This window comes from Antechinus flavipes, chromosome 3 (genome assembly GCF_016432865.1).
Source record: "Antechinus flavipes isolate AdamAnt ecotype Samford, QLD, Australia chromosome 3, AdamAnt_v2, whole genome shotgun sequence".
NCBI classification, from domain to species: Eukaryota; Metazoa; Chordata; class Mammalia; order Dasyuromorphia; family Dasyuridae; genus Antechinus; species Antechinus flavipes.
The window spans coordinates 542,587,086-542,611,890 of NC_067400.1; the positions used below are offsets into that span (position 1 = coordinate 542,587,086).

General features: G+C 34.3%; 1 protein-coding gene across 3 annotated transcripts in view; it reads right to left on the reverse strand.

The window, feature by feature from the left end:
* Positions 1-24,805, reverse strand: part of CAB39L (calcium binding protein 39 like) — a 150,547-nt gene that overhangs the window by 54,215 nt on the left and 71,527 nt on the right. For all 3 annotated transcript variants that reach the window (XM_051987354.1, XM_051987353.1, XM_051987355.1), the window contains 2 exons: positions 12,091-12,235; positions 5,407-5,571 (listed from right to left, as the gene is read on the reverse strand). In XM_051987354.1, the coding sequence (XP_051843314.1) occupies positions 5,407-5,571; positions 12,091-12,192 (267 nt within the window). In that variant the 5' untranslated portion in view covers positions 12,193-12,235. The remainder of the gene's footprint in view (positions 1-5,406; positions 5,572-12,090; positions 12,236-24,805) is intronic.

A 24,805-nucleotide genomic window follows, 5' to 3' on the forward strand; every position in this document is an offset into this window, starting at 1 on the left:
GATGCCTATTTGATAATCACACTATGTTACTAGTCTACTTTGTATTCTAGCACATATTTTCCTGATGACAATCTTTACTTCAATACTTTAATTTTTTTTATTTGTTACATTGCAACTTGATCATATTCTCTACAAATCTCTCCATAATCCTTTTGTGTGATACATATTTTTAACTTCTTGGAGTGTTCTGACTCATAGTTATGTAATAACACCAGTAAAATATTGGCATTAAAAAAATATGCCTCTGTTTTTGAGAGAAGTTTGGGGTCATTAAAGGAGCTTTGTAATTTCTCAAAGGCAATAGTCTATTGTTCTGCTATTTAATTCTGGGTCCAAATAACTGTCCATTTGAACTATTTGTCCCAAACATACATACTGATGGACAGGCTTTACAAATGCCCATTTAACTCTGTAATAATCTTTATTACATTCTTTATCCACTTAATTTTCTTTTATAGGTAGTTAGGGGAAACTCTTGAGTAGTTACAGATCTCTTTTAGGGAATTCTGTAATGTTCTAGGGCTTGATATAACAAGCACAGTCAGCAGCAAACAACTGGAGGATGTTATTATCCATGGCGAATCCTACTTCAGCAGGGACTTTGCACTAGATATACTCCATTATTGTGACTAATATTACTGGTGAACTATAATTATTTAACATGAATGATCAAAGAATTACTAAATAAGATTGTCATTGTTATCATACTTTTCAATGAATCATGAACAATTTTGATTTATACATGGGAGGCCCCTTGTCAGATGAGATCTTTTTAATATTGCATTTTGCTCTAATAAACAAAAAGCTTTTCATAATCAACAAATAATAAGCAATGGAAGCTTGACTTTTCTACAACTTTCAGTTTATTGTGTGATAGTAAAGAAATAGTTTATATTACTTCTGAAAACCTACCTTTTCTATACAAATAGTAGCATCAAGGATGCCCTTAATAGGTACAGATACTCAAAATTTTTTTATATGAATGGGAAAGTAGATATATAAATAAGTAATAGTTAATATTTTTTCAGTTGTTATTTTTCACTAATAATAAGATCTGACTTAGGTATTCACAATGTAACCAAGCACAATTCTAGGACTCATATGAAACATGCTATCCACCTCCAGATAGAGATGTGATGTACTCAAGGGTACAAGCACAAAATGAAGCATTTTTAAAACATAGTTAAAAGGGAATTTCTTTTGCTTGATTATATCTATCCATATACACACACACACACACAAATGCATACACATATATACATATATTTATAAAGGTCCCTCTATGAATAAGAAAATTTTTTTTTGCTAAAAGAGGGTAAATAGCAACCTGTGCTGCAACTTAATAGTGGAAAATAGACCATAACCATTTTATTTAATCAAGTATAAATGACATAGTTATATCATATAAAATGCATAAAACTATAAATGATGTGTTTATACCATATAAAATACCTAAAATCAAATGAATTGGTAACATAATAATCACAAAAATGATAAAAATGATTCAGTAGTTGAAGGATTAAAAAAAGATATAGCATCAAAAAAATATTTCACTCTCTCCCCCTTTGCAATCCATCCTCTTTAAAGACGACAAAGTGATCATCCTAGAACAAATACCTGACCATCACTGCCACCACTCTCCTACTCAAATATCTTCAATGGTTCCCTATTGCTTCTAAAATAAATATGAAATTTTCATCTTGTATTTAAGGCCCTCTACAACCTGGCCCCCGCATACTTGTCCAGTCATTTCATATCAATCCCTTTTACTCTTCCTTTCAAACTATCCTGTTGGTAGTTTTTCACATGTAATGTTCTCCCACTCCTATACCTTTGTCTAAGTCTGGAATGTACTCTTTTCACCTTTCTTCCTGGAATCCCTAGTTTCTCTCATTACATAGATCAGCCTATATTGAAGCCTTTTCTGATTCCCCTCAGGTATTAGCAGATTTCATGTTAATTAGCTGTTATTATAACCAGCTATTAGAAATTAGTCATTATTGTAACCATTATAATGGTTATTCCTTGAAATAAAATATTATTTCAAATTATATACAATTTGTATTTACTCATCTGTCTTCATACATGTGTGTGCTACCTCTTTTCTCCATCTCCCCTATGGGATATAAACTTCTTAAAGGCAGGTACATTTTTCTCTGTGTTCTTGTCTTTACTACCCAGCACAGTATCCTCCCTGCAAGTAGTAGGCATTCAATATGAGGTTTTCCAGTGTAGTTTCACAGGAATCCTTGAGAAGGCATATGAGGAGCCTAAATTGTACTTGTTTGTTGGAAAATTTCTTAATAGCAGTCATAGATATTATAGATCAAGTAACTAGTCACTATTAAACTTAAACACAAAGCCTTCCTGTTTTCTTAAGCTACCATTTAATCAGTACTTGGTAAGCTATTATGAACCTGACATTATGCAGAACATATCTGCTCTAGAGTATAAAACATAAGCCAATCCCTATTTGTGTTTTTTCTTTTCATGTTTATATATTTTTTCCAATTCCAAAACATTCTTCTTCTTTTTTTTAATGCCCTGGATTTTTAATTCTTTGTTCTTCACTATTTTGTTACTTTACAATGTAAAAAAAAAAATCTCAGTGTTTTTGGTCTGAACTAAGACACACTATGGAATTTTTATCCTAATTCTACTTTGGCATGCTTTTTTATTTTAGCCATGTAACCTGAGCACTGAGTTATAATAATGGAATGTAAAAGTCACAGTATGTACTGATTTCTTTCTCCCCCCTTTATTGGCCATTATAAAAGTTTAATCCAGTGTAATAAAGTAATGGGACTCTCAAATCTCTAATCCTTAGTATGTTTGCTAATCAACCACATAAATTTTATAGCTCTTGGAAGGTCTCACTTTCAAATGATGCTACCATCGTTCAAAATAGTTTTAGAATTCTTTCAGAACTACCTTCAGAGATAATTCACCAGCTATATGAGAAAATCTTCAGGGGTCCTCAAACTTTTTAAATAGGGGGCCAGTTCACTGTCCCTCAGACTGTTGGAAGGCTGGACTATAGTAAAAACAAAAACTTTGTTTTGTGGGCCTTTAAATAAAGAAACTTCATAGCCCTGGATGAGGGGGATAAACATCCTCAGCTGCTGCATCTGGCCCATGGGCCGTAGTTTGAGGACCTCTGATCTAAATCAATCAATTAGAATAATCCATTATTATATGTTATTATATTATTAACCCATTATTAGATCATACATAATCTATATTATTTTGTTACATATTGTATTACATATACATGATCTATATTATATTTAAAAATGTTTTCAGGGAATAAATGTTATTGGAAATTTGTTTTTTGAGTTTTGGTTTCTCTGCTGTCAATTTATCAATTAAAAGAAGAAAATTAGTTTTACCACTTTAAAAAAAAACCCACCTCTCAGACTGGCCAAGATGACAGGAAAAGATAATGATAAATATTGGAGGGGATGTGGGAAAACTAGGACACTAAGACATTGTTGGTGGAAGTGTGAACTAATCCAATCATTCTGGAGAACAATTTGGAACTATGCCCAAAGAGCTATCAAACTGAACATCTGATCCTTTAGTCTGTATCCCAAAGAAATCCTAAAAAAAAAGATAACGTACCCACATGTGGAATGTTTGTAGCAGCCCTTTTTGTAGTGGCAAGGAACTGCAAACTGAGTGGATGGCTATTGGTTAGGGAATTGCTAAATTTAAAAATTATGATATATGAATTTAATGGAATATTGTTCCATAAGAAAAGATCAGCATGATTAATTTCAGAAAGGCCTGAAGATATTTACACAAACTGATGCCAAGTGAAGTGAGTTGAACCAAGAGAACATTGTACAGAGTAACAATAAGATTACATGATGATCAACTGTGATGGACTTGGTATTTTTCAATAATGAGGTGATTCAGGCCAGTTCCAATAAACTTGTGATTGAGAGAGCCATCTGCATTCAGATAGAGGGCTGTGGGAACTAAATGTGGATTACAACATAGTATTTTCATTTCTTTTCTTATTGTTTGCTTGCTTGTTTTTCCTTTTAATTTTTCCCCTTTTGATCTGATTTTTCTTGTGTAGCATAATAAATGTGGAAATATGTTTAGAAAAATTGCACATGTTTAACCTATAGTGGATTATTTGCTGTTTAGGAGAGAAAGGAGATGGGGAGGGAAAGAGAAAAATTTGGAGCAGAAGGTTGAATGTTGAAAAATACTTTGCATGTATTTTGAAAAATAAAAAATCTACTATTATTTTTTAAAATAGTCTATTCTTTCTTGATCTTATATAGTTTTTTCTCTCTCCTTTCCTTCCCTCTGTCCCTTATTTGCTTAGCTTAGCTTCGTTCCTTGCTCCATAACTCATCATTTTCAAGATCCCAAAATTTGGCTTTGGAGGGAGAAATCTGACTGAAGGCATATCAAGAAGCAGATTGACAACATTAATTTGAATGCTATTTGCCTGGTCAATCATAGGTGCATCTGACTGAGCACTTTTATAAAAGTAAATTATTTTAAGCAAATCTTCTATTAGATAAAGTATTGCTTGTGCCACATTCTCATCTATGTTATATCACAATAAAGGATATTCATAATGATGACTCTAAGTCAATAATGGTTATTTATTTTATCTTTCTTATTTACTTTCCTAAATTATCTTAGGAAGGAAGGCAAGTGTTTGCCTTTTTAATTTAAGGAAGATTTCAAAAAAATTAAAAATCTAGCCTTGGAAGTCTTAACTCTCAATTATATGGTTCAATAGATTATTGCCATGATTTGGTGCTTGAATATTCTGGTAAATGATTGGTAGGTAATAGATAAAACCATATGCTGAGAACTTACTGATAAAATCTGTTTAGGATCTCTCCATGTCTGAGAGTTCAATTGAGCTACAGAGATTTACTTGTTACACAAGCCAGCAGTCTTAACAGTAAGCTAATATTTGAACTAGCAAAATAAACCAAGACTCCTGTCTTGCAAACTAGTGGATTTTTTTTTCAGTAAGCTGAAATGCATTTATTCATTAGACAGAGAGAAGTAGGTGAACTACGTGACATGTAGGACAGTGTCTGCATTTACTAAGTTAGGAGCTTACCATTTCTATTTCTATGTGGTTTGGGTTTTTGTTTTTTGTTAAGTTTTCTTTTAGTCCAGGAAAGTATTAAAAACTTAAAACTGAAAATAGTTCTTCAGTTTAATATTAGTGCTTACTAATAGTAAATTATATATAATACATGAAGGTAATATAACGATGTAAAAAGTTATGGGAGATTTGAGTTTTCCCCAGCTTTAATCTGTTTAACTGAAACAAATTAATGATTAGGAAGTCACAAGGGATTAATTGACTATCATATTCAAACTAAACCACTCAAGTGACCCCCTGTGATAGATATCTCAACTTACCTCAAAGTCTATCAGCTGCAGGTCAGCTATCAGGGTTACAAGCAGTCCACTAGTATACAGTTCTTGGGCTAACTGAGCCACAGCTTCTGTGGGTGGTTCCTTATCATTTGTACCACAAAGAATTTCCTTCATTGCTTGCAGTGACTTAGATACTTCTTCGGAAGCCTGGTAATCAAAGAACACGTTAAGAATTATTAAATTTTAAAAGGAATGAAATATTCAGACAACAAAATTTAACTGCTTATAATCAGTGTGATATGACTGCTAAGAAAGCTAACACAAATCTAGGCTGTAGGAATAAATGTCCAAGTTACTAGAGGAATTATTTTACTTTACCCTTTTCTAGTCAGATAACATCTGAAAAACTCTGCTCACTTCTCAACACTTTATTAAAGAAATCTTGATAACCTTGCTTATCCTATAATTCCTAGAGAAGAAACCTATGTCATATGACATGGATCATATAAGGAAGAACTGAATAAATGGAATATTTAGCTTAAAGAGAAGACTTAAAGAAGACTTGATGTGTTGTACACATCTAGGACCAATAGGTAAAAGCTACAGACAAAGCAGATTTCAGCTTTAAAAAAAAAGGAATAACTTCCCAACAATAAGATCTATTCAACAATATCAAAAATGACCTCATGAAATTGTGAACTTCTCATAACTAAAAGTAATTGTATAAGGTAATCATCAAAAGGAAGGGATTATTCTGTCTAGAGAGGGTTAAAAGTTAAACTTTTAAGGGCTATTCTAATACTAGGATCTCATCCAGTAAGAATGATGAATTTCAAGGTTAATTCCTAGGACATTAATTTAACATTCATAGTTCTATCATAACAAACCATTCTGCCACTGCATTTTCCTCCTCTGTTATCAACCCCAAAAACCCAATTATTTTTTCAACTCTGTTCAAGAAACCCAGAGCATTCAATTTTTCTTTTTGTGGAATCATATAATCTTAAAATTGGAAATGGTATCAAGTCATCTGGTACAACCCCAAAACATAAATATTTTTTGTAGTTATAATTGTTTCACTTCCCTACTCACTAAATTGCAGTAGTTCACTATTTCTTCTGAGATACAATACAACTTTTCTGCTTAGCCTTTCAAGCTTCATGACATGACTCCCCCAAACTCTAACCTCCTTCCTCCTTCTCCTACAATATGTAACCCAGTCAGTTTTTTTTCTCTAACCCTTATACATGAGATTCCATCTTCCCATATTTGCACTGGTTGGACTTCCTATCTAAAACGCACTTCTTTTTCTTCCTCAATAGATTCTCTTTCTTTAAAACAGTGTGAAAGCACCATTTTCTGTGAGAAGCCTTTTTTGATTTCCCCCAGCTGTGTGCCTTCTCTCCTCAACTTGTAGTCATCCATTTTGCATTTATTTTCTTCACTCAATCTGTAATGATAAATGTTACTTTTTGTCTCTCATGTTAGAACATGAGCTCTTTGAAAGTAGAGATTGTTTCATTCTTTGTATTTGAATCTCCAGCACTGAACACAGTGCCTGGCATTTAGGAGGGGCTTAAAAAAAGTTTTTCAGTTGTGTCTGATTCTTTGACCCTATTTAGGGTTTTCTTGGCAGAGATGCTGGTGAGGCAAACATAGTTAAGGGACTTGCCCAAGGTCAGACCACCAGCAAGCATCTAAAGTCAGATTTGAACTCTAGAATATGAGTTTTCTTGACTCTGGGCCTGGTATTCTAGCCACTATACCATCTGCTTAATAAATGTTTTGTCTTAATTCACAATAACTCTGACAAGTGGCCATCCAAAATTCATTTTTTCCTAGTTAAATTAAAAAAACACTTATTAGATACCTACTATGTGTTAAGTCATCCTGCTCTCTATCTGACCATTGCACCCAGTTAGCAGTAGAGGAAAAACTGAGGCAGGTGACCTTGCACAACCCTCCCTCTCTTAAATCCAACTCACTTGCATGTCATAGTCCTCTTTGAGCTGCCCCACTGGGGACCCAACTGGAACCAGCCAGCTGGACTAAGAAACATCCATTTCTTCTATCTCTTCTCTTTCCTTTGTCCACAGAGGGTATCATAGCTTTGCACAAACGACTGTAAATTTGTGATCTCTGAAACCTTGCAAGATATCTTGGGGGTTCATGGACTAGGTTTTTCTTTTCTTTTCTTTTCTTTTCTTTTCTTTTCTTTTCTTTTCTTTTCTTTTCTTTTCTTTCCTTTCTTTCCTTTCTTTCTTTCTTTCTTTCTTTTCTTTCTTTTCTTTCTTTCTTTCTTTTCTTTTTTCTTTTCTTTTCTTTCCTTTCTTTCTTTCCTTTCTTTCTTTCTTTCTTTCTTTCTTTCTTTCTTTCTTTCTTTCTTTCTTTCTTTCTTTCTTTCTTTCTTCTTTCTTTCTTTCTTTCTTTCTCTTTCTTTCTTTCTTTCTCTTTCTTTCGAGAACTATGCCTTAATCTCAAATCACTGTGGCTCTCACTGATTGGCAAATAATAAGTCCCAAACCAAGCCCCAGTCAGTCATTGTTTGGATCCTAATTGGTTCACAATGAATGTAAATGGCAATTATTTCTGTTTGAAGAGAAACCCTGAGGATTTTCCTCTCTCAGATTGATATTATTATTATTATTGTGACCAGATAAAAGAGGCCATTGGATGTTATAGTCCTCTTTGAGAATGAAGAACAAACTGCAAGTTTCAGGAGAAAAATATCAAAAGCATAATCTCTGGAGTTTAAGGACTTTTTAGTCTACTGTGAAGATTCAACACTTAAACTTATGAATAAACACAAATTAACTCAAGAAGAGGAGAAAATACAATTATAGGGATCAAGAAAGAAAACCTGAGTTGAATCTTGAAATGAGTTAAGGATTTAAAAAGGTATTGTTAAGGGAAGAACAGAAATAGGATAGGTAATAGGAAGGGTCAGTGAGATAACACTGAAAACATTAAGAGTATATACTCATAAGAATAAGATTTATACAGTTAGAAAACTTGGGAACCAAAAGAAGAGTATGATGGGAGAACATCTGTTGAAGATAAATGAAAGGCAAAAACAGAAACAAGTGTAAACTGTTTATGTGAACAAAAAGGAAAAGACTGGGAGGAGACAGATCTTATAAGCCTGGCATGATTCAGGGGAGTTAAGGAACTTCAATTATCCAAATCTCTGCTGAAGCTCTCTTTGTCCAAAGCAGAGAAATTAACAATTTATTTTACTCTTCTTAATGACCACTTATTTCAAAAGATGGAGAAAATAATAAAGGGAATGTTTAGCTTGGTTGTGATTCACATCAACAGGTAAGAATGGAATCTTAGGGAAAAGTGACCACTTCCCTCAGAGTTTATGATAGCATACCAAACATGGTTTGATATGAACCCTAGAGCCCAGAGGAAGGATGAGAAGGATCCCATACACTAACAGTCTACAGATGTTATCAGCCCTCAAAATGAAAAAATTCTCAAGAATGAAATAAGAACACAAAAACAAGTTTATGAGGAAGAAATCAGGGAGACGCTTGAAGATGTATATGTGGATGAACAAGGAATCCAAAGAACTTTGATTTTGTGATTGATTGAGAAAGAAAAGACAAAAGACAGAAACAAAAGCAAGTAACAGATAGTGAATAAAAATGTATGGCATGATACTTTAATAATGTTAGCTCATAATGAGATAAGGCCAGTGGGGAAAGCAAGGCACAACAAAAGCTACATGGCTTTTTAAAGCTGAATTAAGAGACTCAAAAATAAGCTCAGAACACTTCATGTAGATGAGACCATGATGTGTGATAACAAGGAGGTGAGAGAGTTGCTTAAAAAAAGTTCTGTGAGTTTCAGTGGACTGGAATTTCAAAGTGAGTTAACAGTGTGAAAAGAGAGCCCAAAAAGTCATTGTGAGCTTGGGCTGTACAGAGCAAGATACATCTTCCAGGAATCACAAAATGAGATATAGACTTGCTCTACCTGGTCCTCATCATTCCCCAGATAAAAGATATGTGGTCATTCTTGAACATTCCATCTCAGGAAGGGCAATGATAAGGTATAGGCACCTTGCACGTAAGGATTGGCTGAATTAGGAATATTTACCCTGCAGATGGGAAGACTGACAGTGTCCCACAGACACTATCTAAAACAAACCTTATGATCTTTCTCTCTAAACTTACCGTTCTGAACTTTCCACTGTCTCAAGGATATTGCCATTGTTCTAGTTACCCAGGTTCATACTCACAAAATCATCAACAATTACTCTCCTTCGCCTTCTGTATTTAAGGAATTGCTTTCAGGTAATGTTTATTATCTTGTACGTATTCTATATATACTTAAATGTATTCATCTTCCTCAATACAATATAAGCTCTTTGAAAACAGGACCTTGTTCATCATTCTCTCTATTATCACCCAGCGTAGTGTCTAGGATGTAACAAATGCTTAATAAATGCTTATTAATGGATTGACTGAAATGATAGCTATCTTCAAGGATTTAAAGAGCTGTTACTGGGGAAGAGAATCTTCCTCCAATATGAAAATCGTAACATTTCTTTTATTTAACCACAGAAATGGGAGCAATGGGTAGAAGCTGCCAAGAGACAATTGGGCTGGCTATAATGAAAACAATTCAAATCATCAGAACCATCTAAAAATGGAAAGGGTTTCCTTAGGATGTGGGAGTTCTCCTTCATTGGAGATCTTTTATCAAAGGCTGGCTGGGTGGCAATTGGGAGTATGCTATAGAATGCTCTGCTTTTTTCAGAGACAGGTCAGTTTATAAGGCTCCAAAACCATGGGGCATTTAGTTCCGTTCATACAAAAGCAAAGACTGAATGTTTACATCAAAGGACAGTAAGTAGGCCAGTATTTCTGGACTATAAAGTGCATTAAGGGGAGCAAGGTAGATTCTATTAAGGAAGTAAGGCAGGAACCAGGCTGGGAAGGTTTTTAAATTCCCAGCTAAGGAGTTCATTTTTTATCCTAAAGGGAACAGGGAGGGACCTCAAGGGACATGCGAAGTTTCTCTTCCAAATTAAAGAATCATGGAATTTGAGAGATGGAAGAGAAATTGACAGTTATCTAGTCCAAGCCAGACATGAAAGGAATAGGAAAATGTAAGCAATTAGAAGAAGCTAAGTGACTTGCCTGGGATCATAGAGCTAATAACTATCTGAGGTTGGATTTGAACTCCAGACTTCCAGCAAGCTGTCTTTTATGAGCAGAACCTTACCTAAAGTCCAGAGTCAAAAAGAAGGCTAGAAGAATGAGCAAATTAAAAAAAGGATCCAAACATAAAGAACTACTGTAGTGAGAGGGAAGCTCAAGACACAATCCCAGAAGAAGCAAAGCCTCATTTCATTAGGACAGGGAACTTTTAAGTGATAAAAGTCTGGACCATGAGATCAACATTTTCTCAGTACTTCACCTTCTTAAAACTAACCCAGATCATTGAGAAGTTAAGCAGCTTTTACCCAGGATCTTATTTGAGCCAATAAGTATCAGAGGTAAGACTTGCCTCTTGGTCTTACCCCAAGCCAGCTTTCTATTCACTATATCACAGTGTTTTCTATTGAACATGATAGGTATTTAATATTTATTGAACAAATTCATGGGTGCATGTTTGAGAGTGAACAGTTAACTTTTTCTGTAATCTAAATAATTGAGTTTGGTTCTATAGTGAGTTCTTGTAATATTTTCTTTGAGAGGTCTTTGATACAATGCCAGTAGTCTTGAAGACCTTTCTAAAATGCTTTAGTAATTAAAATTCCGATGTGGGTATGGGCATCTTTTTTGTAGGGGCCATATCACTCTGGGTTCCATAAAATGAGCAAGAATTTAAGTTCATCTCTTCGTGATATCTCGTGGATCTTGAGAAGAAATACCAGCACAAAGCAGAGCAGATCTGCATTCTAGAGGGGAAAGAAGGGAAAGACTATACCTATATGCAGGTTTCTTCCCATAGTATAAGAGATTTCTGGGGCATCATAAACTTTGGAAGTTGTCTCATGGGTAATCCAAACTGCGAAATATCAAAAGTTTTCAATATTTGTTTACAGGTTCCTACTTGAGTCTTGTGTATTTCCTGTACTTCCTTTGGCACAAAAGTTGTTCTAAGCCCTTTATATCTTGAGTTCTTATAGAAGAATTAGGGACTCTTTTAACTACTTTTGGGAAAAGCTAAACATAAGCTATATCAGGAATGTATTAAGAAATTTTCCTGAAACAATTCTAGGTATAAACAATGCACCCAAAGCAAGCAAATGATCCTCTTTAAGTTAACATTCCGAGATTCAATCCCAGGGGTACAAAATGGGGTGGGCATTGAGGGGGAGGTCCTGGTCCACAGATCACCTCAAGAAGATCTTTCTATAGCCAACAATCTAAAAATAATCAAACTCAAATATATAATTAAAGACCATGCTGACATATGATATTAGAAATTTTAACCAGGACTAGAAAAGATTTCAAAGTTTCAGTGAGTCAGATAAGTTTCATTTTAAAAAACAAGGAAACTAAGAACTAGGGAGATAAATGATTTGTTCAGAATCCTATAGAAAACCTGGAGCAGAAGTTGCACAGTAGAGATCTTCCAACAATACAGATGGGTGGTCTCCCAATACACAGAGTCAACTTCTAAGATTCATAAATCATCCATTCAATTAGTTTTATTCTTGGAATAAATACATTTTAAAAATCATACTGTTATTTCATTACTCCATACCTTGTCTGTCTTTTTTTCCTGCTTTTCCAATATAGCCAAGTTGTCTTTCAGAGTTTTCACAATTTCTGCTGGATTTTTGTGTGATTTACTAAACAGAGGCATTTTTTTTCATTCACTCACGGTTCTTCTAATTATCTATGGAATGCTTTAAATAAAAAAATTAAAAAAGAAATTTAACATACATTTTAACATATAAATTACATAAAATATCCTCTAAGTTTTAAAACACATTAATTTGATAGTTAACTAAGCATTTTCTAATTAAAATAATGATTTTATCAAATTATATATAAAAAAGTCAATTAACTATTTTAAATGAGGCATTTTTAATAGTCCTTCACTTATAGGTTCTATTTAGGCTACTCCTCTGAAATAATAGGTTATTTATGTAGCACTATAAAATGTAAAGTTTCCTCAAAACAACCATGTGAAGTAGGTAATGTAAGTACTATTATCCCCATTTTATGGTTGAGTTCAGTGATGTTATTGTGGAGAGGTTTAAATCATTTACCCAAAGTCATATAGCTGGTACTAGAAGTCAAAATGAGGTCCCAACTTTTGTTTCTTATAAAATAATAGAGCTAAAAGGGATCTCAGAGGCCATTTTATCCAACCTCTTTATTTCAGATAAGGAAACTGAGGCCCCCAAAAGGGAAAAGGGCCCAATGTAACACAAATGGCAGATAGCAGAACCCAAGTCCAGCAATCTTCTTACTAGAGTGAATGTTAGAAATGCTGTAGGGAGGTGAAGCATTCCTACTTATAAAACTCCCTCTCTCTATCAAAAGAAGAGAGGTACATTTTATGATTACTCAAGAGTTGGTCTTTCTTTTACTAAAATCCTTTGTCTTGTAAACTTTCTTTTTCTTTTTTTTTAAATTAACAAGCATTTATTTACTTTGCCTCCTTGCTTTCCCCCCATTGGGGGAAAAAGATAAAGAAAAACCCACCCTTGTAACAACTATGTAGTCAGCCAAAAAAAAAAAAAATTCCTGTGTCCAAAAAAAATTTCATTCTGCATTGTAAGCCATCTCTGTGGGTGACAAAAGTGAAAAACTTTACTTTTAACAAAATTTTGGCAGAATACTTGCAATAAAATCTTGTTATATGGCTAGGGAAAAAAAATCCTAACTTACTAATGCTAAGTAATTGGTAAGTAAACGGTAAGTAATAAACTCATATAAATATGAGTTTATTTTTAAAAAATAATATATTTTTCAGATAAATATTGTTTCAAATTTAATAGTATTACAAACAATTCAGGACTAAGTCATTAGACATGGATTTTAATCGTGGCTCCGAGCCTATTGTTTGACACTATCTCTCAGGTCCTCAGTTTTTTCATTTATAAAATGAAAGAGAAGATCAGACTAAATGATCTCTCAAGTCCCTTTATATCTAATTATCTGTGATTATAATTTTTGCTATCAATACTTTTGTAATGAGATACAAAGAGAAATTCCATTCAGAATAACTGTTGATACCATAAAATATTTGGGAATCTATCTACCAAAGGAAAGTCAGGAATTATATGAGCAAAATTATAAAAAAGTCTCCACACAAATAAAGTCAGACTTAAATAATTGGAAAAATATTAAGTGCTCTTGGATCGGCTGAGCGAACATAATAAAGATGACAATACTCCCTAAACTAATCTATTTATTTAGTGCTATACCAATCAGACTTCCAAGAAAATATTTTATTGATCTAGAAAAAATAACAACAAAATTCATATGGAACAATAAAAAGTCGAGAATCTCAAGGGAATTAATGAAAAAAAAAATCAAATGAAGGTGGCCTAGCTGTACCTGATCTAAAATTATATTATAAAGCAGCAGTCACCAAAACCATTTGGTATTGGCTAAGAAATAGATTAGTTGATCAGTGGAAAAGGCTAGGTTCACAAGACAGAATAGTCAACTATAGCAATCTAGTGTTTGACAAACCAAAGCCCCTAACTTCTGGGAAAAGAATTCATTATTTGATAAAAACTGCTGGGATAATTGGAAATTAGTATGGCAGAAATTAGGCATGGACCCACACTTAACAACATATACCAACATAAGATCAAAATGGGTCTATGACCTAGGCATAAAGAACGAGATTATAAATAAATTAGAGGAACATAGAATAGTTTATCTCTCAGACTTGTGGAGGAGAAAGAAATTTGTGACCAAAGATGAACTAGAGACCATTACTGATCACAAAATAGAAAATTTTGATTACATCAAATTAAAAAGCCTTTGTACAAATAAAACTAATGCAAACAAGATTAGAAGGGAAGCAACAAACTGGGAAAACATTTTCACAGCTAAAGGTTCTGATAAAGGCCTCATTTCCAAAATATATAGAGAACTGACTCAAATTTATAAGAAATCAAGCCATTCTCCAATTGATAAATGGTCAAAGGATATGAACAGACAATTTTCAGAGGATGAAATTGAAACTATTACCACTCATATGAAAGAGTGTTCCAAATCATTATTGATCAGAGAAATGCAAATTAAGACAACTCTGAGATATCACTACACACCTGTCAGATTGGCTAAGATGACAGGAAAAAATAATGATGAATGTTGGAGGGGATGCGGGAAAACTGGGACACTAATGCATTGTTGGTGGAGTTGTGAACGAATCCAACCATTCTGAAGAGCAATCTGGAATTATGCCCAAAAAATTATCAAATTGTGCATACCCTTTGATCCAGCAGTGTAGGGCTTATATCCCAAAGAGATACTAAAGAAGGGAAAGGGACCTGTATGTGCCAAAATGTTTGTAGCAGCCCTGTTTGTAGTGGCTAGAAACTGGAAAATGAATGGATGCCCATCAATTGGAGAATGGCTGGGTAAATTGTGGTATATGAATGTTATGGAATATTATTGTTCTGTAAGGAATGACCAGCGGGATGAATACAGAGAGGACTGGCGAGACTTACATGATCTGATGCTAAGTGAAATGAGCAGAACCAGGAGATCATTATACACTTCGACAATGATATTGTATGAGGACATATTTTGATGGAAGTGGATTTCTTTGACAAAGAGACCTAACTGAGTTTCAATTGATAAATGACGGACAAAAGCAGCTACACCCAAAGAAAGAACACTGGGAAACGAATGTGAACTATCTGCATTTTTGTTTTTCTTCCCGGGTTATTTATACCTTCTGAATCCAATTCTCCCTATGCAACAAGAGAACTGTTCGGTTCTGCAAACATATATTGTATCTAGGATATACTGCAACATATCCAACATATAAAGGACTGCTTGCCATCTAGAGGAGGGGGTGGAGGGAGGGAGGGAAAAAAAATCGGAACAGAAACGAGTGTCAATATAAAGTAATTATTAAATAAAAATTAAAAAAAAATACTTTTGTAATTTTACAGTACCAGAGGTGATGAGAGGGAAAAGGCCCCATGTTCTCTAGGGTTATGAGGTCAAATTCAAATAGAAACAGGAGTCACCAAATCATGCATAAGGATTCTTGTAGGCTGCACATTGACTTAGAAAATTAAATATTAATATTATGTCTATTTTATTGTGTTTTTATTTATTTTATCAACTATTTCCTAATTATATCTTAATTTTGTTTGGGCACACTCAGGATTGTGGTGAATGGTGGGGAAAACATTTCATGTTTCCCATATGTTTCACATCTCTGTTCTAAGGATCATAGTTCAGTCACTGCAGATGTCATCCATAATGTTCTTAGAATAAGGTTTATGGGAAGAAGAAAAGGGAACAGCATTCCATTACCTTCGGAATATCCAAACCTCCAAAAAGATTTCTGGATATTAACACAATTCTAACAGTATATCATAAGATCAATATAATTTGTATTGGAGAATTGACAAGCACTGTGGACATAAAATAATTGAAGAGTATTACTAGAAAACCAACTGTCACAATGTCCTTCCTCCAGATTCTCCTAAAGAGACTATTAGGAAAATTGCTTGGGCTAGACATGGTGGCACACATCTGTATGTTCTAAGACTGGAGTATTGCTTGAATTTGAAAGTTCTTAGCTCTAGATCAGGTGTCTGCACCAAGTCCCACAGAAATATGGTAGGCTCTAGGGATTAGAGATTCATCAGACTATTTCTAGTTCAGTCATAATTTAAAAAATCTTAAATATTATTATTAATATTTTACTAAGTCATACACATACACACACATCTGGAATATAGGATTCATGAACCAAGATAAGCTAAATTTGGTCAAACAGGAGATGGAAAGATTAAATATCAACATCTTGGATGTCAGTGAATTTAAATGAACAGGAATGGGAAATTTTAATTCAGGTGATCATTACTTATACTGCTGTGGGCAAGAATATCTTAGAAAAAATGGAGTAGTTCTCATAGTGAACAAAAGGGTGGAAAATGCAGTATTCAAAAAGCTCAAAAAATGACAAAATAATATCTGTTCAAACCCAAGGCAAATTCAACACCACAAAAATACAAGTCTATGTTCCAATCACTGATGCCAAAGAAGCCAAAAGGGGTCAATTCTATGAAGATTTACAACATCTTCTAGAAGTAACATTAAAAAAAGATGTTACATTCATCATAGGGATAAGAAATCCAAAGATCACTGGAATAAAAGGCAAGTTTGGCCTTGGAGTACAAAATAAAGCATGGCAGACATTAATAGAGATTTTGCCAAAAAAATTCACTGTTAAACACTCCCGATGGTTAATACACATATTAGATTGATTATATACTTTGCAACCAAAGGTGAAGAAGATCTATACAGTCAGTTACAACGATAACCATTAGTATGGCTCTGAGTACAAGCTTCTTGCAAAATTCAAACTTAAATCAAAGAAAATAAGGACAATCATTAGACCACATGAATATGACCCTTATGAATAACATCCCTTATGAATATGAAGTAAAAATGAAGAATACATATAAGAGATTAGATCTGGTAGACAGAGGGCCTAAAGAACTATGGACAGAGGTGTGCAGTATTATTGAGGTAGCAACAAAAAACATTCTGTAGAAGAGAAAGAAAGCAGAATGGCTGCCTCATGAGGCTTTCCCAGTAGCTGAGGAAGGAAGCAAATGGGAAAGGAAAAAGGGGAAGGAATGCCCAACTGGACGCAGAATTCCATCACCAGTCACCTTGGCCTTCGTCTTGCCACTGGACCGTGGAGGACAGAGTAAGGGTGATGGCTGTGGGCAGTTGTCTCACTTAAATCCAATATGAATTGTTAAAACATTACCCTCATGATGTTATTAGACTTCCTGAGGAAGATCAGTTGAACAACAATTCCGAGAACAGCAAGGAAAAATAAGACTTTCCTACAATACACACACACACACACACACACACACACACACCCCAAAAGACAGAATGAGAAAGGCAAGAGGGTCCTTCGAGAAACTTGGAAATATCAAGGGAACATCATGAAAAAACAGGCATGTGGACATAACGAATTCCCACAGAGCTATTTAAAATCTAAAAGATGATGCTGTCAAAGTACTACAAATTTGGAAAATTCAATACTGGCCACTATACTGGAAAAGATCAGTTTACCAATAATAAAGAAGGGCAATGTCAGATAATATTCAAATGACCAAATAATCGCACTATTTCACATGCCATCAAGGTTGTGCTTAAAAGTCTGCAAGCCAGGCTTCACCAATATGTGAACTGAGAATTACCAGAAATACAGGCTGATTTTTGAAGAACTAGAGGCAAAATTGCCAATATTTGTTGGATTATGGAGAAAGCAAGAGAGTTCCATAAAAAAAGTCTACTTTTGTTTCAATGACTACACTAAAATCTTTATCGCAACAAAATGTGGCAAGTCCTCAAAGAGATGGGAGCATCAGATCATTTTACTTTTCTCCTCAGGAACCTGTATTTGAGCCAAGAAGCAACAGTTAGAAATAAACAAGAACAACAGATTGGTTTTAAGACTGTCACCTTATTTATTTAACTTATATGCAGAGTACATAATGTGAAATGCCAGGCTAGATGAATCAAAAGCCAGAATTAAGGTTGCTGGGAGAAATATCAACAATCTCAGATATGCAGAAGATACTTCTTTGATGGCAGAAAGAAGAAAAGAATTAAACCTCTTGATGAGGGTGAAAAAAAGAGTGTAAAAGATGGCTTTAAGCTTAACATCAAAAAAACTAAAATTTTGGCAATGGGTCCCATTACTTTCTGGAAAATACAGGAAGAGGACATGGAAGCAATATCAGATTTCATATTTATAGGCTCAAAGATCACTACAGTGGGTGACTGCAGCCACGAAACTAAAAGATGCTTGCTCATAGAAAGAAAGCCGTGGCAAATCTGGGCAGCATACTAAAAAGCAGAGACACCACCTTACTAACAAAGGTCTATATATTCAAAGCTATAATTCTGTCCAGTAGTAATGTATGGCTGTGGTAGTTGAACTATAAGGAAATTTGTGAACTACAAAACTGACACATTCAGATTGTGGTACTAGAGAAGACTTTTGAGAGTCCCTTAGATAGCAAGGAAATCAAAACAATCAATATTTAAAATAAATTAATTCAGATTATTCACAGGAAAATAAAATACTGAAGCTGAAGCGTAAATATTTTGTCCACATAATGAGAAGACAAGACACATTGGAAAAGATCCTAAAGTTGGGAAAAATTGAAATCAAAAGGAAAAAGAGATGGCAGATGATGAGAGGGATAGATAATGTCATGAAGGAAATGAAAAAGAGTCAGGACATATTTCAGGAGATAGTGGAGAATAGAAGGGCTTGCTATGTTATAGTACAAGGGGCTGGGAAGAATTGGCCATGACTAAAAAACTGAACAACAACAAAATCTGTTATCTATATGTATATATTTGTATGTACATTTTTCCTTTCCAGTAAACTGAAATGGTTTTGAGATTATGAGTTTATGTAGAATTTGTATTCCTTAGGTTGTTTATATGATTATTTTTGTTGAGAAAGTCAAATTTATAAGAAAAATTATTTTTCAAAAAAAAAAGGCTTTTAGCACCTTAATTATGTAGAAATAGATTGCTAGGTTTCTTAGTGGATAATATTAGGCTTGAAATCAAGAAAACCAGAGTGTGAATCCTGTCTCAGACATTTTTCAGAGGAGTGACCCTGGACAAATCATTTAATTTCTCTTGAGCCTCAATTTTATTATCTGCAAAATGGGAACAGTAATTATAACTATTCAGAGAATTGTTGTGAGGATCAAATGAGACAAGTTGTATAAATTGCTTTGTAAACATTAAAGCAACATATAAATACTAGCTACTATCATTATTCTTTTAAAAAAATGTTAAAGATCTATGTAAAAGATAGATCTCCAAGCAGAGGAGACTTGTAGTGTGGGAATACCTTCTATCAAGTAAGAATAAAATTCATCCAAGTAGGAGAAATGCAAATTTAGGGACATCTCCATGCCAAATATTCATATGGACTATTTGTGTTTGACCTGTGGTAGAGCCTTCTAAGCTTGTATTAGTATAATCAGTTACAATTGGTCACATTGTACCCTGATCCCAATATAGTGATGTCATTTCATTACCCTTCAAGAACTACAACAAACCTACAAGTAAGTCCTGGGGATCACCTATCTAGAGTTAGGTGCTAGATTTGAATCTAGGTTTTCTTGATTTAGAAGTCGGCCATTTGATCCACTATGATATGAAGCTTCTAGAATTAATTCACTCTAATTCAGGCAGACAGTAAGTAGCATAATGGATAGGGTACTGAACTTGAGTTCAAATCCTACTTCAGAAGCTTATTGGCAATGTGCCCCTGAGTAAGCCACTGATTCTCTCTCAACATGAAGATAATGATCAAAAGAATGTGAAATGAAGATAATAGCACCTTATTGCAGGGTTGTTGCAAAGCCCAACTAAGATATTTTTCCTTAATGTAGTTTATTTTGTCAAATATACAGTTTTCAATCTTCATTTTTGTAAGATTTTGTGTTCCAAATTTTTTCTCTTTTTCCCTTATCTCCTCATTTCACAAGACAGCAAGTAATCTGACATATATTAAAAATGTACAATCTTTTTTTTATTAAAGGTTTTTATTTTCAAAACATATGCATAGATAATTTACAACATTCAACATTGCAAAACCTTTTCTTCTAAATTTTTTCCCTCCCTTCACCCTATCCACTCCCCTAGATGACAAGTAATCCAATATATGTTAAACATGTGCAATTCTTCTATACATATTTCCACAATTACCATGCTGGACAAGATCAAAAAGGAAAAAATGAGAAAGAAAACAAAATACAAGCAAACAATAAAAAACTGAAAATTCTATGTTGTTGCAGATGGCTCTCTCCATCATAAGACCACTAGAACTAGCCTGAATCACCTCATTGCTGAAAAGAGCCTCATACATGAGATTTAATTATTATATAATCTTGCTGTTGCTGTGATGTATAATCTTTTAAAACATATTTCCATATTTTCCATGTTGTTACAAGAAAAATCAGATCAAAAGGAAAAAACCACGAGAAAGAAAAAGCAAACAAACAAATAAAAAAGGTAAAAATATTATGTTTCAATCTACTTTCAGTCTCCATAGTTCTCTCTCGATGCAGATGGAATTTTCCATTCCAAGTCTATTGGAATTGTCTTGAATCAACAAATTGCTGAAAAGAGCCATCACGGTTGATCATCATATAATCTTGCTGTTACTGTATACAATATTCTATTGGTTCTGCTCACTTCATTCAGCATCAGTTCATCTTTCCAGGCTTTTCTGAAATCAGTCTGCTCATTATTTCTTGTAGAATAATAACATTCTTTTACATTCATATATCATAACTTATTCAGCCATTCCCCAACTGATGGGCAACCACTCAGTTTCCAGTTCCTTGCACTACAATAAGGGCTGCCACAAACATTTATGTACATGTGAGTCCTTTTCTTTCTTTTATGATCTTTTGGCATACAGATCCAATAGTGACACAGCTGAATCAAAAGGTAAGCAGAGGTTTTTAGCCCTTTGGGCAAAGTTTCAAATTGTTCTCCAGAATTGCTGACTCATAAAAAAGATTTTTTAATATACATATCACAATTTGTATTGTATGTACTTATAGAATGCTTTGCAAACTTCATGGCTCTATATAAATGCCAGTTATTTTTATCATAAGCATTTATTAAGTCCTGTCTTTGTGCCAAGAAGAGAGCATTGGATATTCATTTTAAAATTTCCTCCTTTTAAAACTATATCAATGAAGCAAATTTATGTGACAAAGGCCTCATTTTTCAAATACATAGAAATACATAGAAAACTGAGTCAAATTTGTAAAAATACGAATCATCCTGATAAATGATCAAAAGATAAGAACAGTTTTCAGATTAAATAATTATACTTATCTCTATCCATGTGAAAAATAAATGCTATAGTGTTTCTACTGGGCTTATACCCCAAAGAGATACTAAAGAAGAGAAAGGGACCTGTATGTGCCAAAATGTTTGTGGCAGCTCTGTTTGTAGTGGCGAGAAGCTGGAAAATGAATGGATGCCCATCAACTGGAAAATGGCTGGGTAAATTGTGGTATATGAACGTTATGGAATATTATTGTTCTGTAAGGAATGACCAGCAGGATGAATACAGAGAGGACTGGCGAGACTTACATGAACTGATGCTGAGTGAAATGAGCAGAACCAGGAGATCATTATATACCTCAACAACAATACTGTTTGAGGATGTATTCTGATGGAGGTGGATTTCTTCGATAAAGAGAGCTAATTCAGTTTCAATTGATCAAGGATGGACAGAAGCAGCTACACCCAAAGAAAGAACACTGGGAAATGAATATAAACTGCTTGCATTTTTGTTTTTCTTCCCAGGTTATTGATACCTTCTGAATCCAATTCTCCCTGTGCAACAAGAGAACTGTTTGGTTCTGCACACATATATTGTATCTAGGATATACTGTAACCTATTCAACATGTAAAGGATTGCTTGCCATCTGGGGGAGGGGGTGGAGGGAAGGAGGGAAAAAATCGGAACAGAAGTGAGTGCAAGGGATAATGCTGTAAAAAATTACCCTGGCATGGGTTCTATCAATAAAAAGTTATTTTTTTAAAAATGCTATAACTCACTACTGATTGAAGAAATACAAATCGAAACAATTCTGAGGTAGTACCATGTATCTATTAGATTGACTAACTGGACAGAAAAACAAAGTAACAAATATTATTAGAAGGGATATAGGAAAAAATGAGACATTAATGCATTGTTGATGGAGTTGTGAACTGATTCGATCATTCTACAGTGCAATTTGGAATTATGCCCAAAGGCCTATTCCTTTGACCTAACACTATTGAGTCTGTATCCCAAAAGAGATTACAAAAAAGAAAACAAAGAGGAAAAGGATCTAGAGGTTCAACAATATTTATAGCAGCTCTTTTCTGGGGATGAAAAAATTGGAAATTGAGGGATACCCATCAGTTGGAATTTGGCTGAATAATTTATGGGATATAATTATGAGAGAATACAATGCTATAGAAAATGCAATAAGAAATGATGAGCTGGACACTTAGAAAACCTGTGAACAAAGTAATAACAATATTGTAGGATAAGCTGTAAATGATATAACTATCCTCAACAATACAATGATCAAGACAGTTCTGAAGGATTTATGATGAAAAATGGTATCCATACTCATATAAAGAACTGATAGATGGTGAACAAATTCACTAACATCATTGAACATACATTCAGATAGAATAAAGACATAGCAAAAGTGTTTGTGGAATTCTCCATAAGTAATTTTAGAGTACTAAGGGCAACAACTCCTAGAAGAGTTCAAAGTAATGTCGGGTCCTTCAGAAACCAAACACAGAAAAGCAGAAGCTAGTTTGTAATGGGTAGCTCTAAAGTGACTAGAGCAGTTTCCTCCCTTCTGCCAGCTCCCCACCACATGGGACAAGTTGAAGATACATGGAACAGTCAGAGCAGTCAGTGGCCAGCTAGAAGGAAAACTGGAAAAGAGAACAGGGAAATTGACCACTGAGTGAAAACTGAGTTTGGAGATGAGAAGACCCTAAAAGAGATAAGGGGAATCCATCAGAGTAGCTCTGGATCAGGCTAACCATAGCAAAAGCAAGCAAGCACGTACTGTTGTCTCTTTATTGAGGCCTCAAATCTATTCACTAAGTACAAGACTGATCTGCAGAAATAGTACTGATCTTCAGGAGGGCTCTTTCACCCGACAGGACCTATATTTTCATTTGCTTGTCAGTACACTTTTGGTCTCTAACCAACTTATTCTTAGTCTAATATTTTGTCAGCTCAAAAGCAGAAGGACGCTTAAGAGAGACATCAACCATATTACAGATCCTGGAGCTTCAGCCTGTCAAAGTCCAAATCTGTCATTTACTACTTCTTTGACCTCAGGCAAGTCACTTAAAACCACCTAAGCCTCTGTTTACTCATCTGTAAAAAGGAACTGGATTAAATTCTTGCTTCTTAAAGAGGTTCTTAAGAACCTCATAGGGTCTCCAATTGATAAATGGTCAAAGGATATGAACAGACAATTTTCAGAGGATGAAATTGAAACTATTACCACTCATATGAAAGAGTGTTCCAAATCATTATTGATCAGAGAAATGCAAATTAAGACAACTCTGAGATACCACTACACACCTGTCAGATTGGCTAAGATGACAGGAAAAAATAATGATGAATGTTGGAGGGGATGCGGGAAAACTGGGACACTATTTCATTGTTGGTGGAGTTGTGAACGAATCCAACCATTCTGAAGAGCAATCTGGAATTATGCCCAAAAAATTATCAAATTGTGCATACCCTTTGATCCAGCAGTGTTTCTATTGGGCTTATATCCCAAAGAAATACTAAAAAAGGGAAAGGGACCTGTATGTGCCAAAATGTTTGTAGCAGCCCTGTTTGTAGTGGCTAGAAACTGGAAAATGAATGGATGCCCATCAATTGGAGAATGGCTGGGTAAATTGTGGTATATGAATGTTATGGAATATTATTGTTCTGTAAGAAATGACCAGCAGGATGAATACAGAGAGGACTGGCGAGACTTACATGAACTGATGCTAAGTGAAATGAGCAGAACCAGGAGATCATTATACACTTCAACAACGATATTGTATGAGGACATATTTTGATGGAAGTGGATTTCTTTGACAAAGAGACCTGAGTTTCAATTGATAAATGACAGACAAAAGCAGCTACACCCAAAGAAAGAACACTGGGAAACGAATGTGAACTATCTGCATTTTTGTTTTTCTTCCCGGGTTATTTATACCTTCTGAATCCAATTCTCCCTATGCAACAAGAGAACTGTTCGGTTCTGCAAACATATATTGTATCTAGGATATACTGCAACATATCCAACATATAAAGGACTGCTTGCCATCTAGGGGAAGGGGTGGAGGGAGGGAGGGAAAAAAAAATTGGAACAGAAACGAGTGTCAATATAAAGTAATTATTAAATAAAAATTTTAAAAAAAAAGAACCTCATAGGGGATCTCATAACAATGTGGGAGGTGCAAAATTATGATTTATTATCAATAAATATTTGATTTGTATAACCTGTTTTATATATCTATCTACCTGGGGTCATATAAAAATTTCTTGGGTAAAAAGGAATTGTGAGTGAAAAAAGTTTAAGAAGTCCTAGACTAAATGACCTTTGCAATGCCTTCCAATTTTGTATCTATGATTTTGTGAATATTAAGAGAGAGATTAACCCAGTCTG